Source organism: Brachypodium distachyon, chromosome 2, assembly GCF_000005505.3.
Source record: "Brachypodium distachyon strain Bd21 chromosome 2, Brachypodium_distachyon_v3.0, whole genome shotgun sequence".
In the NCBI taxonomy this organism is placed as follows: domain Eukaryota; kingdom Viridiplantae; phylum Streptophyta; class Magnoliopsida; order Poales; family Poaceae; genus Brachypodium; species Brachypodium distachyon.
In genome coordinates this window covers 13,400,346-13,415,992 of record NC_016132.3, presented here as the reverse complement: position 1 = coordinate 13,415,992, position 15,647 = coordinate 13,400,346, and the positions used below count along the sequence as shown (strand labels likewise).

At 46.1% G+C, this 15,647-nt stretch overlaps 2 protein-coding genes across 4 annotated transcripts; one reads left to right on the top strand and one right to left on the bottom strand.

Annotated features, from left to right (window-relative positions):
* The first annotated feature begins 1,421 nt into the window (after positions 1-1,421).
* LOC106866176 (ice-structuring glycoprotein-like) lies at positions 1,422-7,334 on the top strand. Of its 3 annotated transcripts, XM_024458452.1 has the most exons (5): positions 1,422-2,248; positions 2,935-3,090; positions 3,179-3,274; positions 4,969-6,808; positions 6,993-7,334. In XM_024458452.1, the coding sequence occupies exons 1-4, from the start codon at positions 1,837-1,839 to the stop codon at positions 5,127-5,129; spliced, it is 825 nt and encodes a 274-aa protein (XP_024314220.1). In that variant the 5' UTR covers positions 1,422-1,836; the 3' UTR covers positions 5,130-6,808; positions 6,993-7,334. The 3 variants fall into 3 exon arrangements, with proteins under 3 accessions (XP_024314220.1, XP_024314221.1, XP_024314222.1); XM_024458453.1 differs by lacking the exons at positions 4,969-6,808; positions 6,993-7,334 and adding an exon at positions 4,203-4,620 and having other exon boundaries at positions 1,423-2,248; positions 3,179-3,292; XM_024458454.1 differs by lacking the exons at positions 4,969-6,808; positions 6,993-7,334 and adding an exon at positions 4,203-4,620 and having other exon boundaries at positions 1,432-2,248.
* Positions 7,335-12,679: 5,345 nt separating this feature from the next.
* Positions 12,680-15,489, bottom strand: LOC100823875 (anaphase-promoting complex subunit 10). Its single transcript, XM_003567768.4, has 7 exons — positions 15,459-15,489; positions 14,927-15,332; positions 14,778-14,838; positions 14,594-14,686; positions 14,107-14,177; positions 13,477-13,581; positions 12,680-13,085 (listed from the first exon to the last, which is right to left on the bottom strand). Exons 1-7 carry the CDS (start codon positions 15,472-15,474, stop codon positions 13,016-13,018), a joined length of 822 nt encoding a protein of 273 aa, XP_003567816.2. The 5' UTR covers positions 15,475-15,489; the 3' UTR covers positions 12,680-13,015.
* Between the last annotated feature and the right edge of the window lie 158 nt (positions 15,490-15,647).

Genomic DNA, 15,647 nt, shown 5'->3' with positions numbered 1-15,647 from the left:
ATCTTGGCTTTGGCAGCACAAAGAAAAGAAAAAATAACAGTAAAATTTGGGCAAAAGAACGTGGCTGGCATGATTGTCCTGGCTGCATGCACGAACCTGGCTGTTGACTATGCTTCCGTTTGAATTAGACTTTGCTCGACATGGTCCAGTAGCAGCAACGTGCCTGGTCGTCAGTACGTACCTGTGTCTACAATATTGATATCGATGACACTCATGGAATATAATATTACGTACGTGTACGTGGATGTGTCGTGTACGTGGCCTAGCTTCTTTGATTAAAATGAAGTTCAACGAAATATATCTTATAAGATTTCAGCATTTTAAACTTCAGGATTTTTTTGATACAAGTTGCAGTACTTACATACCAGTGGAATCGTAGGATTTTAACCTCCTGGGGAAAATCCTTAGTTACTGTTATGTTTATGTTTATTATGGACCAAGCATGCTTTGGTCCCAATTTTCAGTAGTTTTTCAAAGTCTATAGTACCACTGATGAAGACATTCATATTGTCAAATTACCACATAGAACATGCATTTAGTACTACTGATAAAGACCACATAAAGCAAAACAAAAAACACTATAGAATTCCAGTGCCAATCAACGGATTTCGACGAACAGTACACTGGCTGGCAACCATGTCATGCATTTATGTTGACGGATACTAGCCTGCTGGGGTCCTGTCCGGCCGGTCCTCCGCCGCAGACGCCATTTTCACAGCCCAACTCTCGTGTACCACGCGATGCAAGGAGTCGTGAAGGAGACAGACGAGTCGCAATTAATTAGCACATGATTGATGATTTATTGGAGCTTCAGAAAGCTTCACAGATCGAGTTGCTTCAGTGGCATCAGTTGAACAGAGCACGAAACGAAGAAAATTTGGAAACTGTAAGGCCGGCCCAACTGAGGGGTCGAAAGGCCCGGCCCGATATTCCCTTTCCTGGCCCAACATAGGCCTAGGAAAATCAACGACAAATGGAAAATACGTTTTTTTTCGGAAAGGAAATGGAAAAATACGTAGTTGCAAGCCTGTAACTGCAGGGCGAAATTGAATTGAGAAATGGATATTGCTGGGGGAGACCTGCCATTGCAAATGAGGGAGTACATGGGTGTAGAAGATGCAGCTGGCACAGTCAGATGAAATACAACATCAGTTGCACTCTAGATGTTGACAGAGACCTGATGCTTCGATTCGACAGGTGGCTTAATCCTTTTGTTGATGAGTTGATCCCCTCTGGGTGTTCATGTTCATCATGGAAGGATGAAGCGGCAAGGCCGCGACCAAGGTTATCTCGACCTGAACTTCAATGTGTAGGAGGATCCCACACGAACAGGTTAATTCAACAATTTGTCACCTGACAGTGGATGCATTCCCTGGGAGTGAGTGAAGCACAAGAAACAGCACAAAGATGAAGATGGGATATTGCAGGAGGACACACCAACAGGTGCACAGAGTTAAAACTCAAAGGCAACCATGGCAATGTTACTGTTCAATCTCTAGTGTAGGCACTCTTTCAACACAACTCACAGCTCAGTCATGACTACCGTTCAAAACTGTTGTATATGGTCTCTAACTGACTCTAGTAACCAACGAATCACGGTACGAATGCTACATTGTTCATGTCTGATTTTTCTTTGTCCTCTGAATTTTGGACGGTGCTTGGATTTGAAGCCTTTCTTTTTATCTTGCTTAGAACGGCGTGGCCCAGCGGCTTCCTCTTCATGCTTCTTATCGAGCAAGAGCAAGGAGGCGAACGGCGTGACCGAGCGAGCGGCTTCCTCTTCTTGAGCCAGCCAGATCAAAGGAGGAGGCGAAAGGCGTGTCCCGGCGGTTTCCGATGCTGCGGCTGTTCTTGCTTGCGGCGCTGCTGCTGCTGCTCGCCGGCCGGATGAAGCCGGCGTCGGCGCCGGTCAACCATCTCGCGACGAGCGCCGCCGCCGCCGCTGCCTCGGATGCCGGTGCCGCCGCCGCTGCTGTCCCCGTCTCTTTCGTCGCACGAGCGGCCGAAGAGACCAGCACGCTGCTCCTGCCCGCCGGCTGGATGACGCCGGCGTCGGCGCCGAGCAAGAGCAACCATCTCGCGACGAGAGCAGCTAATGCGTCGGATGCCGGTGCCGCCGTCGCCGCTGTCGGGACCGGCACGCTGCTGGTCGCCGGCCGGATGACGCCGGCGTCGGCGCCGCGCAACCATCTCGCGACGAGCGCCGCCGCTGTTGCCCCCGTCTTCTTCGCCGCAAGAGCTTCCGGAGGTACGCATTCGGTAATCTCTTTGAGTAAATTCCACTTTTTATCCTATGCTTTGAATTTTTTTGACAACAATTACCCAATTTAGTGAGAATTCTAAATCTTGGCTCCATCTAGTATAAGTTGTACCGGATTTCACCCCATTTAAGAATTTCATCCGATCTCTCTCCAATTTTGACCACTTGGGGCGTGAATGCTCCGACGATGAGCCCGTAGGTTTGCTTCCCGTTGGCAATGCAATGCAATTTACCGGTGAGGCCGATCCCGCGCATGGGCTCCGCTCGACCAGTACGTCCATGGACAAGAAGCTCGCTCGCTCGCTCTTCTTCACCACCAGCGGCAGCGACGTGTTCATTGTCGTCTCCGGCTCCTTCCATGTTGTCCAGCACAAGCGTCGTCATGAACCTTGTCTAGCTCGACCACCTCCTCCCTACATCTTCTTCCAGGTGTCAGCCTGATTAATGGGTCAGAACGATCAGAATTGGAGGAAAACAGGATCAAAATCTTAAAGAGGGGGTAAAATTTGGTACTCCTACAACTTTTGCTAAATGGGGTAATATTTGAGAATTTACACTGAATGGGGTAATTGCTGTCAAAATTTTCAAATTAGAGGGTAGAAACTGGAATTCACTCCTCTTTTTAGTAACTGCAAAGAATTTTGAGCAAAATCGTTCGGCTTCTTCTTTCGCAGCGGCGCTGCTGCTCGGTGGCCCGATGACACCGGCATCAGCCAATCATCTCGCGACACTGACGACCAACGCCGCTGCTCCGGATGCCGTTGTCACCATCTTCGACGTGAAAGCCGACACCACTGCGACCTCTACTCGAGCTCAAGTACCTGCTGGAGGTACGCAACGCAACCTCTCATCCGGTAATCTTTACCAACTGCAAAGAATTTTGACACTTATGGACAATGCGTCGGCTTCTCTTCACAGGGGCGCTGCTGCTCGGTGGCCGGATGATGCCGACGACCGCCGCCGATGTGGGTGCTGGTGGCTCCATCTTCGACGTCGTCGCACGAGCTGCTGGAGGTACGAGCCTCTTGTTAGGTAATCTTTAGGACTGCAATGAATTTTAGCCTTTGTGGAGGGTCTGCGATCAGAGCAGGGCAGGGGAGTGGGGTGAAGCCCTCAATGCAGCGGGGCGGAGGGAGCCGGAAGGGAAAGACATGAGCTCTGCTTTTGTTGAACCTGACGTTTGGAGCTCGGGCAGATTTTTTTTTTAAAAAAAACAAAAAACATCTTTTACAAGTTTTGAATAATTGTGAAAAAAACATGCACACACACATATATATAAATATGTCCTATACATAGATGTAGATTTTCATAAAGAAGTTTATTAAGATTTCAGCTATACAGAAAATCCAAGTTTGTGGATTTTTAATAGCAGAAAACACTACCTTCAATGAATGCACACACTTAATTCTTGAACTCTTTTATAGTACTCCAGAATAAATATGAGCCATCTATTTAGCTAAATCTAATGGGGTACTCCACCACAAGTTTAAAGAGTACCACAAGAAATCAGGGAGTGCCTTTATGGTAAGGGTAAAATCGTAATTATAACTCGATGCACAAATTTAATTCCCTATTTCATTGAAAACCCTAATCACAAAATCACGGATGCAGCGACCGTGGGCCCTTAATGGACGGCGCAGGGTTCTTTATGCCCGGAATTGTCGTGTGAAACGCCGCCGCCGGCGCGGAGACCTAGGGGTTGGCCTCGTCCTGCGCGGCCACATCCTGGATGGCCTTTAGCTACTGAGATAGGGGAGTACAAACCATGGATTGCCCTGCTCCTCCAACACCATAGCTCGTCAAAATAAAATTTAAAATCTTAATCCATGTTGCACACGACAGCCGCCTGAGTGATTACGGTTTGTTGAATTGGAATGCAATTTTTCAAGGCTTAATTGGCATGCATCTGAACTAGTAACGAGCCGCTGGTCCGAGGTTGCAGGGCCTCTCCAATCTCCATCCATTGACGGCTTGGCGAGAAGATGCAGAGGCAACCCTACCCAATTAACACGGGGTGGACGCAAATGGCGAGCGGTTAGGGCCTGGAAATAAGAAGATGGCGGCGGCTAGCAATCGACTCCGATCACTACCGGCGTTCTGCGGTTGATTTCATCAGGAATAAAAGTCAAAATTACCCCTGCAGATCGATGGTTGGATTTAATCGGTACTCCCATATGCTCTTGTGGAGTACCAGGGTACCGTAAAATTTCTCTAATTCTTTTGTGTAGCCCACAAATTAACACATTTCTTAGTGAAAATTTGCATGTGCTTAGTAGACATCAACATATACTTGCATATTTGCTTTCATAATTTTTCGAAACTTCAAAATTTGATTATTTTTTATTTCCTGACAATTACAAGAGCCCTTTGTGTTGTTGTTAATCATTGGTGTTGGAGCTGTGTTTTTCTTTTGTCAAAATCTTTAGGAGTTGAAGTTTTGTGTTACTCTGTTTCCTAGAGGTGTGTCTTTGATTAGTAGGATTGTACCCTATAACTACAAGCTTTTCTTTGCATTTCATATGAAATTTTCCATCCACTCCAACATGATCTTGAACAGATCCACTTGTCTCTTTTCGCATATAGTTCAACCAAACCGACCTTAGTCCGGTCCCTATGAATTAAAATTAAATAGGGCATAAATACATACCCTCTTTTTAGGAAAAGGCGGATTCACTGCTTATCGCCTTTATATATATGTATGAATGCAGGGATTATTGGGTTGTTCGTAGCCATAAACATGAAGATTATCTCGAGGTGTTTCGGTCAGATGTTAAGCATCATTCTTGCCGTTGTGTTTGTTGTCGTCTCCAATCGTCACACAGACAAAAAGTCAGGAGCTAGATGTCGAAGACATACTGTTCGACGATAAATGGGGAGACGAAGCATGCAACGTATATTTTGGTGAAGTACGTACTTCCCTAGGATCAAATACGGAAGAGTATTCGTTGAAAGAGAAGAGTTTTCCGGTTCAGCCTCATTTCATATTTACCAAACAAACTCCTGACGGCAAGATGCCACCTAGGTGGATTAAAGTGAGGGTGAAAGGTGATTCTGGAAAGTACGCGTTCTTATTGTTTAGGGCGGATACAGGTTACCTGCTAGTTTTCATAAATGAAATGGGAGCATATTGCACAAAACATTCCCTGATCCCTGGCTGCGTAATATTGCCCTTCAAGGAGACTTATCATGGTCTCTTCAATCAGAAAAAAAATGGACTAATATTGATCCATTTCTCGGAACAGTACGTCTAGGAAGGTCAGCGGCCCGAACTGCAGCGAGTCTACTAGCAGACTATGAACATGATCCAGCCTCAACGGTGGAATCTTTGGAACCTATCAGGAAAGCAATGCTTGTATTTGAGTTGGTGACATCCGAAGCCGTGAGATTTAAGCCTATTAGGGATAAATGCAAATCTTCTTGGATAACAGGAGGGTTTCTCTCAGCAGAAGAGTATGAATTAGTTTTTCAGTGGCAAAATTTGTCGATACTTCGGTGTCGTGAGGATGATTTGGAGTATGAGGATACAACATGGAGCTGGGCTAAACTCGGAATAAAGAGCCTAGCTGAAATCGGTGCAATACTTGATATTGTGAAGAATGAGAATGGTTGCGAAGACAAGAGGAAGGAAATAAAGAGTCCTTAGGAGAAGTAAATTAGAATCTCTATCTATTATTGTATTTCGAAAGAGTTTATAGAAATAATTAACCGAACAAGCAAGTAAAAGGAAAAACTTTGTCCGAGTAACCTAGCATGTCTGAAATTTTTTTCTCTCTTTATACGGTGCGACGGCATATCTGTCAAATGTTTCCGGCGTTCTTCCTAGTGCATATGTGTGACACATTTGTAAGGTAGTTTGTTTAGAAGGCTTACAGGCTAGCAGCATAGATGGTGGGTCAGCCGGTGTGGGTTCAAACCCTCACTGCTTAATTAAGTCAAGTACCTAATTCGCTCCTAGGTATCCATTCTTCAGGTTGCTCAATTTTCACCGTCGCTACTTAGATCTGTTAATGTGCACCTATTGATTGGTTGCTTGCACCTATTGATTTGTCCAGAGACTATGATTCATGATAAAACCAATATGAATCCCAGTTTAGAAATCTCAAATACATCTCATAGGTTGATTGCGTCTGATTCTAATGCAACTCTGTGTCACTCGGACAAGGATCATGGTCTTGTAACACCAGATACTTTTGCTGTGAAAAATCCACACAGTTTTTTTTTTGAGGACTCCAGGCAGGGATTTTACTTAACGCAATGCCCATCATGGTTCATGGACATTTGACTTTAGTCATTCAGAACCAAACGACGGATGACTTGAAAGAAAATCTGAATCACAGTCTGCTGTAGAAGTTAGAGCCAGGGGACATCCAACTGTCATAGCACAACCATCTGTGGAAATTTACAACAGGAATGGAGTTGCACAGAGGGGTCCTCGTATAGCAAATGTTGTGCATCGGTTCAAAAGCTCTGTTGAACCTCTGGAAATTGGCCTTGTGTTATCAGGGAGGAGCCAGGTTGTGGTCTTCAAGTCAAGCAATTTCGCGAAAGGTTCGTATTTTCATGGCTAATTAATTGTTGATACATCTTTCAGTTTTGGTCGATGCTGGGGAATTTCTGTTATGGACTAGCAGCAGACTAGCCAGATTATTACATTATATTTGAAGCTTTGCAGTTCGATCTCTCTTTTCTTACTTTCGTTAGCACTTAGCATGCTGTCTCTTTGTAAATGCAGGGTTTAGGAGCAGACAGCAGAGTAAAATACTTCAGCATTGTGGATCCAAGTCAAATGGCATACTGCGTGTCTAAAATATTGGACGCTGGGTTGCAGGGACATCTGTTTATGGTAAAATACAGTTTTGTGCCTACTATATATACCTCTGTTTCAGCATCTTGATCAATTACTAGCTGGGTAGGCGTGCTTTGCCGCGCCGTCCATAAAAACTGAAGCGATTAGTGGACAATTTTTTTTTCTCTTCCTCTTCTGATATCCATGGCTGTGCGCACGCAAGCCAAAACGGCGACACCTTAATACTTTTTTCTTATTATTGTGCAGACCTTGTCATTTTGTGTAACACAACTTAAAATTAATGCATATTTGTTCTATCAATTCAGATTTCAAACATAAGATTCTTCAAATATTAATTATAAATATTTCACCACCTTAGTTCAGATGAAAAGGCGACCATCAATTGTTATTGTTCACACGAAACGAAATCGATTTGGTACCACACGTACTCTCATTGAACTTTTCAAGTTGACCAAGATTACACCGTCTAGATATTGTGTAATTCTGAATGTTATACATTTCAGATCCTCAAACCCAGAATACAAAGCAACCATATGAATTCACATTTTTCATACATGGATGCACATTCTTCCAACAAAATGTATTAAGAGTACATCGTTCGAAAGAATTTCAAAACAAAACATCTGGAAGAAGTCAATACAAAATACATGAATTTCAACTTAAGGATCACCAAATGAAGAACTTGGCACTGCCTACAAGCAGGTTTGGCCCCAAAATGGCGCAAGGTCACCGAGTGAAGAACTTGGCACGGCCTACAAAGGTTTGGCCCCAAAATTCACGACCCTCCTAGGCCTGGATGTTCAACGTGAGCATGGCTCATAGTTACCAAAGCTAAAAATTGGAGAAATTCACCAGGAATGCTGAAGTAAGAAGGAGCTGGTGTTCCAAAGAGTCTCCAATTGAACAGAAATCCACACTAATCTTAACAAAAATGGCTAATTGGTCTTATTGGCTTTAAAACGTAACTGGTACATTTTGAACAGGTTCATACAATAATGGTCACTACAAAATTCTTACTTAGGTTCCACAAGAGCAATTAGTAACAAGAAATAGGTACTGCAATGAAAAGACACATCCCTGTCGTCAAGCTGTTCAACAAAACGTTTTAATCAAACAGTTGCCATATGAGTAGGCCAGGAAGGATACTGCACAAGAGGCAAGTCTCTAGATTCTGACTCTAATGTTGTATTCATAGTCTTGTGTTAGGTAATGACATACCAGACACTCCAAGTTTGTATGCCTTCATCTAAGATCTACATTTTACTCTCTAGTTAGTGTAAATGTAAATGGTAGCCCAAGCAAACATATCCCATAAGAAACCAACTGTATTAATTCATCCCAATCCGTCCATGTTAAAATTGTCCTCTCTGACCATAGTGGTCATTTTACCTGGATAAGATCGGAGTACATCATTACTTAAGTCATTTACTCGACTCCAGATACTGAATATCCGTGGAAAAATCAACCATGACCTCTGAACTTTTTAGAACTTGGTATTTATGTGCCCTATGCGTATTATTTATATATGCTCTCTACAAAAACCAAATCATACATGTAGTTACTAATACCTGGCAAGCTCATACCTGGTTAGTACTGCTGCAAATCTCAAACGCATCGATGTGAGAAAACAAAACCCAGAACGGCAGCCAAAGCAGCAAAAGGCCCTATCTCCCAAACGAAAATATGCTGGTACCAAACCTGGCATGATCCGCCGCCTGATGCTGCTGCCTCGGCCGTTGTTGCGACGGGGGAGACGGAAGCCTGGGAGGGAAGGACGGGAGGTCGAAGTCGTCCGGTTACCTGGTGTACCATGTCGCAGAACTGGGCCGGCCGGCGCTGATGCAGGTCGTTTGCATCCGCCCGAGACGGGTGCTGCCGCAGCTTCGTCGCGAGACCGAACATCGTGGAGAGCATATATATGTAGTTCAGCACATCAGAAGGTAACAAATTTAAGAAGAATAACTAAAACTGAAAAAGAACTCCCATCAAGAAATAGAACTGCGGTAGAACTGAAAATGAAAGAAGCTTGTCATCTTGCAATTAACAGGAATGAAATGGATTAATAATTAATTAAGAAACTCCAACGTACCAAGTTTAGAGAAGAGCTGAAAAAGTTGCCAGAGTCAAAACCGATTTAATAAGGACACAAGCCGTGTTATACAGATCCATCGCTAGGAAAAAAAGATATAAACACCTCGGATTTTACATCCTTATTAGAAAAATGTCATGAGCATTCGTAATAGTATTTTGTATATTATAATAGTGCTAGACTACAGTGCATATCATCATTATATCGTCGACCCAGAAAGGAGGAGGAGCAGAGCAGAGCAGGGGCTGTGGGGGCAAAAATTCTGAAAGAACAACAACAAAGTTCCCCTGAGATTAAGAATAAGAACTAAATTCAGGATGCACTTGGGGAGGGTTTTGCTTAACCCATCTGTTGCCCTCTCTGTATTCATGAAATAAATTCCCCAAGCTTGCCCTCCCCATAATTACCCATCCACTGAGTGCCCGGGAAAATCAGGAAAGAGCTAATAACAAACAACAACCAATCTCGATTGAGTAACATCACAGGCAACCAAACAACAATCCCTCATCGTCAACAGGCTGACACCAAAGACATCAGAGATCGAGTAATATCAGAGGCAGTGGAGGAGAGCACGCACACTTGAACGGTTGAACCCGTTGGGGAGCTCCTTGCTGCATGTACTGGTGCCGAGAACGCTCTCCTTTGCTGCGATGCAGACTCACGTGGCCACTTCCGCCGCGTCAAGTCCGGACACGAGCATGCAGCAGTCGCTCCCTATCAACTGCGAGCCGGCTTGGGCGCCTAGGACGCCGAGCACGGCGGCGCACGTGGAGAACTTCATGATGTTGTCCCACGGGCAGGGGCAGAACGGGTCAGCGGCCGGGAACGCATCGACGGAGAGCATTGCCACGGCCAGGAGGAGGAGAAGGGCCGCGAACCACCATGGCCGCCTCCCGCGACCGTGCCTCGTCGGCGACTCGACGGTGGGCCGCCGCTCAGTCGCCCTATGAGATCGGGTAAGAGATGCCCAACGGCATCCTGAAACCAAATCCGCCGCGGCCGCCTCCTTCTGCAACCGCGAGACGGCGAGAGCCTCCGTCGCCGCCACCTCCCACACAACCACGAAATCAGGCCCCGCCGCCTACGTCCACTCGAGTCCCCACCGCCACCTCGCGAGCTACAGCCGTCGCCCTCCTATAGAGAGCCACCGCCACCGCTACTCCGCACGAGCCGCCGAGCCCACACATGCAGCAATACCCAATCGATCTCAACGGCTGCACCACGTCGATGAAGAGAAAAAAAAAACTAGAGCGACAGCTCCAATCAACCACACACCAACAAACAACCACACGGAAAAGCCTGACGCCGGCGAGAAGAAAGGAAACAGACCGGATCAACACCGAGGAGAGAGCCGACGAATCAAAAACAACACCCACCAGGTCTATATATACAGCCCAAGAAGAACCCGCCAGAACAAACACCCCAAAACCCACAACTGCCAGCGAACTAACTCCAGAAAACTCTGCGTAGACAACGCACGGTCCACGCAACCTCGCTTTAGAAAGCACCATGACAACGCATGAAAGGAGGAACACGCGTCAGCCTGCATGTATGGCCACCACAACATGCAAACCACCGAGAACAACTCCCCTACCCGCCCGCGCACGTACAACCTGACGGTGGCCCTTGGCAGCGACGCCGGCCCACAAGCAGCGACAAGAAGACACGCACAACTGGTACAAACGACCAAACTACCTCGCCAAAAAATTCGCCAAGATCGAGCAAAACCGCAGCTGCGCAGACGTGGAGCTCCCAGAGCTCGAATAACTCTTAGGCTTTAGGAGATGTATCTTATATGTGAGCATGGCCACAGAGTCGATCCAGTCATGTTGGCTTTATCCACGTCAAGAGGCAACCAATTTAAAATTACACTCCTCTCTAAATGTCACGCACTTGATTAGGTACTAGCAGAATGTCTGTGCGCTGCCACGACCTAGGCGCACGATGGTCTTCACGACCAGTTTGAAAGGTGGCCGCAGGCATCACGCCGCCGAACGCTGACGATGGGTGAGCAGGGTACTCTCATCGTTGTTCCACTTTGGTGCTGCCGGCGCCGCCATTTTCCACCCTTTGAGCCCCCCATTTCGTGCATCTCTAATCTTTGTCACCTTTTTTTTAACTTGTTTGTTTGGTGCGGGACTCCAAAACGTGATGCTCCTTCTTAACCTGACAGGCACGCGATGGCCGTCACTACCACTTTGCAAGTTGGTCCATGCTGCCAAATTCCGATGATGGTTGAGAAGAATGAGGTGTAAATGTCATATTTAACGCACATCGGGCCACGCCTCATATATATAACTTTTGATGTTAATCAAACAAAGAACAATAGATATATTCAGATTATGCTAGCATGTCTAGTTATGAAAAGTTCATTCTAATTAGTCAAAATTGAGACATCCTTTGTTGAACGGAGGGAGTAGTTGTTTTTGTAAATGCTATAACACAACACCGTTCATTCAATGAAAAACCCAAAAATAAACTTAAAATAAAATAACAGCACTGCATTGAGTCTTCTCACCTGTAGGGAGGGCAATGGGTATCCGAGAACCGCAAACCCGATGGGTCTTGACTCGATTAACATACGGGTTTGGTAAAAAAATACCCAAAGGGTCTACAAATGGTAAATTGTTGGACCCGACAAGTCTGGCGGGTCCAGGTCTGTTAATGAAAGTCCCGTACCCGCGTACCCGGTCTAGACATGTGGGCTTTATTTGTCATATTCATGAATTGGAGCAAACATATATGAGTAGGATTAAGTTGTCACAATTTCGGCCCAGCCGAACAACATTAAAACCCTAGCCCAACAGCCCCATCATCTACTCCCGCACGTAACCCTGTCCTCCGCCGTTCTTCCTTCTCCCCCGTGCGAAGGTTGAATTGCTCTGCCAGAAGCATCCCGTGTCTCCATCGCCTCGCCCTCCCTAGCAGCCCTCAGCCGGAAGCAGCTATAAGCGTTGCCTCGCTGCTTGCATCGGCGCTCGGCCCTCCCCAAGCAGCACTCCGCCGGAATCGCCTCGCCTCCGCAGCGTCGGCACGTCCCCTCCTCCAGTTGACAGGCGGGGCCCTCTCCCTCCTCCCCTCACCGGCGCGCGGCGCCCTCTCCCACCGCCGACGCTCTGCGTTGTATCCCTCTGCCGGTTGAGTCACCTGCCCATCTCACTCCTCATCCCACCCCACTATCCCCCCACCAGTTTGTTGAATGCGTTGATGACGAAAGCAATGGGTGGATGAGTCGGCTTCCGTGATAGCGTTTCCGTACTCTCCACAACTCCTGTTCGAGTCGGCCTGCTGGACTGAGCCAGGGGCGCCGCGAGTGTACGAAACCAGGGTGTGCGTTTGACAGACTACGAAAACGTGTGGTGAAGACTACGAAAACGTGTGGTGAAGGAAGTATAGATTGCTTGATTCATTTTCAGGGCAATAACACCTCCCTTCACAGATCAAGCTCTCAATGCATTATGGCTTGATGAGCCGTTGCCAGCTTTTAACACCTCGCTTCACAGATCGAGCTACTTTGGCAATGTTTTGGAAAGTCCAAGCGTGGCCCAACTTAGGATGAGAAAAGTCAAGGGCAGATGGAAAATGGCAGGTATAATGTTTGGTTACATGCGTGCAAAAGATTTAACTGGTACAGCCAGATGAAGCACAACGCCGCTTACATAGAGTACTCCGTACTCTAGATGTTAAAAAAGACCTGATGCTTCGATTCGACAGGTGACTTAACCCCGGTGTTGATCTCCTCTGGCTGTTCAGCTTCGTCATGGAAGAATGAAGCATGGAGGCCGCAATCAAGGTTATCCGCACCTCAACGGAACTAACTCAGATGTGGAGGATTCCAGGCGACTAGGTTCATCGATTGTCACCTGACAGTGGAGTACATGATGCATTCCCTGGAAGTGAAGTGGAAAGGCTGGTGGGGAACAGGGTTCCTGAAACACAAGAAACAGCACATGGATGAAGATGGAATTTTTCAGGACACACCAACAGGTTCAGAGTTAAAACTTGAAGGTGACCATGACAATGTTATTGTTCGACCTCAAGGGTAGGCACTCTTTGAACTCACAGCTCAATCATGGTTATCGTTCAAAATGTTGTTGTATATGGTCTCTGACTACTCTAGTAAGCAAGGAATCATGGTACCAATGCTAGATCGTTCATGTCTGATTTTTCTTTTGTTCTCCGATGTTTTGACAGTGCTTGGATTTTAGCCTTTCCTTTTACACAAGCAAACAATACAAATGATAGACTATATTCTAGTATTACTAAATGCTAAATTGCTAATAAATGGTTGAGTGGCTGCTTGTGCAATGTTCGACTTACGGTCGTGGTCCATATATCTTGATCTGTCGGATATGAGTATCCCTCCCATTCAAGTGATTGGCCAACACCGCAATTTGGAGCATAAATGTATGAATGAATGTTTCTCTGCACAAATACACCAAGAAAGAGAATTAAGCAGTAGGTCCAGATAGTCTGATTATTCAAACAGTATCAACTCCCATGTTTTAAGCGATGAAAAGATTGAAACACTCATGTATTTCATTACATCAACATTTTCATCATTTCTAGAGTACATGTGGGCAAACTATAAGTCAAAGAGAGGAAAACCAATGTGATTCTATTAGACTGAAATGAGTAGGCTGCAGAGTCGACATACATTAAACTTTGATAGGTTTCTCAGGGTCCAAGTAAGATTTAGTTACTAGCAAAAATAGTTTGCATTAGTAACCTAGTAAAAATGAAAATATACAAGCAGTAGTCTGCAGATGCACTGTACTGATTTTTTTTCCGAGTCATCCAACATATCTAAATGGAATGTATTATTATGGAAATTATATAACATAACTGCATAGCATGTGATCAAACGGTAATGTGAGCTACCTTCAGAAATTCAATGCAAGAAGGAAAAGAAAAATCCTAGGACTATATGTTTAAATTGCAAATGCATACCGGGGATCAGCTCCAGATAGTGATATATGAACCCATCCAACTGGCTTCAACAGGTTGACAGTTTTAATTTCCTGGAAACATGAGAAAATATTATGATTCACTATCTTGAATTTTCAAGGATCAGATCAGTGTTCAGTGGACGACTTCACGTGATGCAGAAGCATAGCAGAACAGACCAAGTTTCTTGAGAGAAAATGCCACATGATCAATCCCATGACACATCAGAATGTGTACCAGCCCTCAGGTTTGGAAACCAGAACACAAACCATTTAACCCTCGGGATTTTGAAACTAAATTTGTCATACATCCAATGTGACCCGAGACCAGCAGCCTTTGCTAAATCTTCTCACCATTCAACACAGATCATAACTTAGAATTCATACATACATGTGTGCTTTCACTCAGATTGCTATGTTGGATCAGACAATCGAACATTGTAAAACCCAACATTCTCGAGACCATTTGTTAAGGGCGAAGAGAAAGTTACCTTGAGATTGTGGAACCCATCTCCAGCCCGAATAGAGATCTTGCTCGGCGTGTAGCTCTCGTCGAGCTTGAAATCCACGTATAGCACCACAAGCTGCGGCGCAACAAATTCAGAAAACAAAAATCAACCGCCATTGACGCGAATCGAACAAGCAGCAGCAACTTGGCGAACTCCTCCAGCTTACCTGCAGCTGCACCTTCTTCTGGAACTGGATGTTCACCAGGTGCGGCTGCGCGCCGTCCGACCTAACCAAACCCAAATCACCAATCACTCAGCTTGCAATTACGGCTAAGATTGGGGAAAAGAAATTCGAGGTCTGGGTGGGGCGCTGACTGCCAGTAGGTGTCGAGGCTGTCGTCGCGGAGGGAGGCGACGCCGTTGCCGGGCTTGCAGGAGCTGACGCTCCAGGCGGCCGTCTTCGCCATCTCCCGCATGTCGCCGTCCACCGATAGCTCCGGGCATCCCTTCAGCCGCCCCGCCGGCGGCGCTGCCCCGGCCCCCGGAGTCGCCGCCGCCGCCGCTGCCGCCTCCTCCTCGCCGTCGGATTCCATCGGCGCCGCGCGGGTGGAAGATTTGGGGGAGACCGGGAAGAGGTTTGGACTTTGGAGAAGGGGAGAGGGCTCGGGAAAAATAAATAATGCTGGGCCCAATATGAGGGTGGTCCGGCCCAATAAAGCCCGTTGCGGCCGTCTGAACTGGGCTGGGCCCACGCTCGTAAAATTTGTCACTGGTTTACGTCCTGCAAAATATGACTCGTAAAGTCATACTACCACTTGCCAAACATTTTAGCGCCCAGCTAAAAAAAAAATTATTGCCTGGTGATCTGCATATATACACACCACACAAAAGTATGGGGTGCCATTACCGTGCACACACGTCATCCGGCTACATGGAGCTCCATCTCTACGCTGTTCCTCTGCTGCCTAACCCAATTAACCTGGCATCAACCAAACATGCATGCCTGCAATTGTGGAACAGAATTGGTGTTACTGTACGAAGAGATAACTGTTCCCTGATACGGCGATATATATAGATATATAGATAGATAGATCCC

Excerpts from the sequence above, each read along its gene's own strand:
- LOC106866176 (XM_024458452.1), top strand. The coding sequence starts at position 1,837 with ATGCTGCGGCTGTTCTTGCTTGCGGCGCTGCTGCTGCTGCTCGCCGGC. Across the intron at positions 2,249-2,934 it reads CGCCGCAAGAGCTTCCGGAG|CGGCGCTGCTGCTCGGTGGC; the intron begins GTACGCATTCGG and ends CTTCTTTCGCAG. Across the intron at positions 3,275-4,968 it reads CGTCGCACGAGCTGCTGGAG|GGATTATTGGGTTGTTCGTA; the intron begins GTACGAGCCTCT and ends GTATGAATGCAG.
- LOC100823875 (XM_003567768.4), bottom strand. Across the intron at positions 14,687-14,777 it reads AGAAGAAGGTGCAGCTGCAG|CTTGTGGTGCTATACGTGGA; the intron begins GTAAGCTGGAGG and ends GTTGCGCCGCAG. Across the intron at positions 13,086-13,476 it reads AAGATATATGGACCACGACC|GAACCCTGTTCCCCACCAGC; the intron begins GTAAGTCGAACA and ends CTTGTGTTTCAG.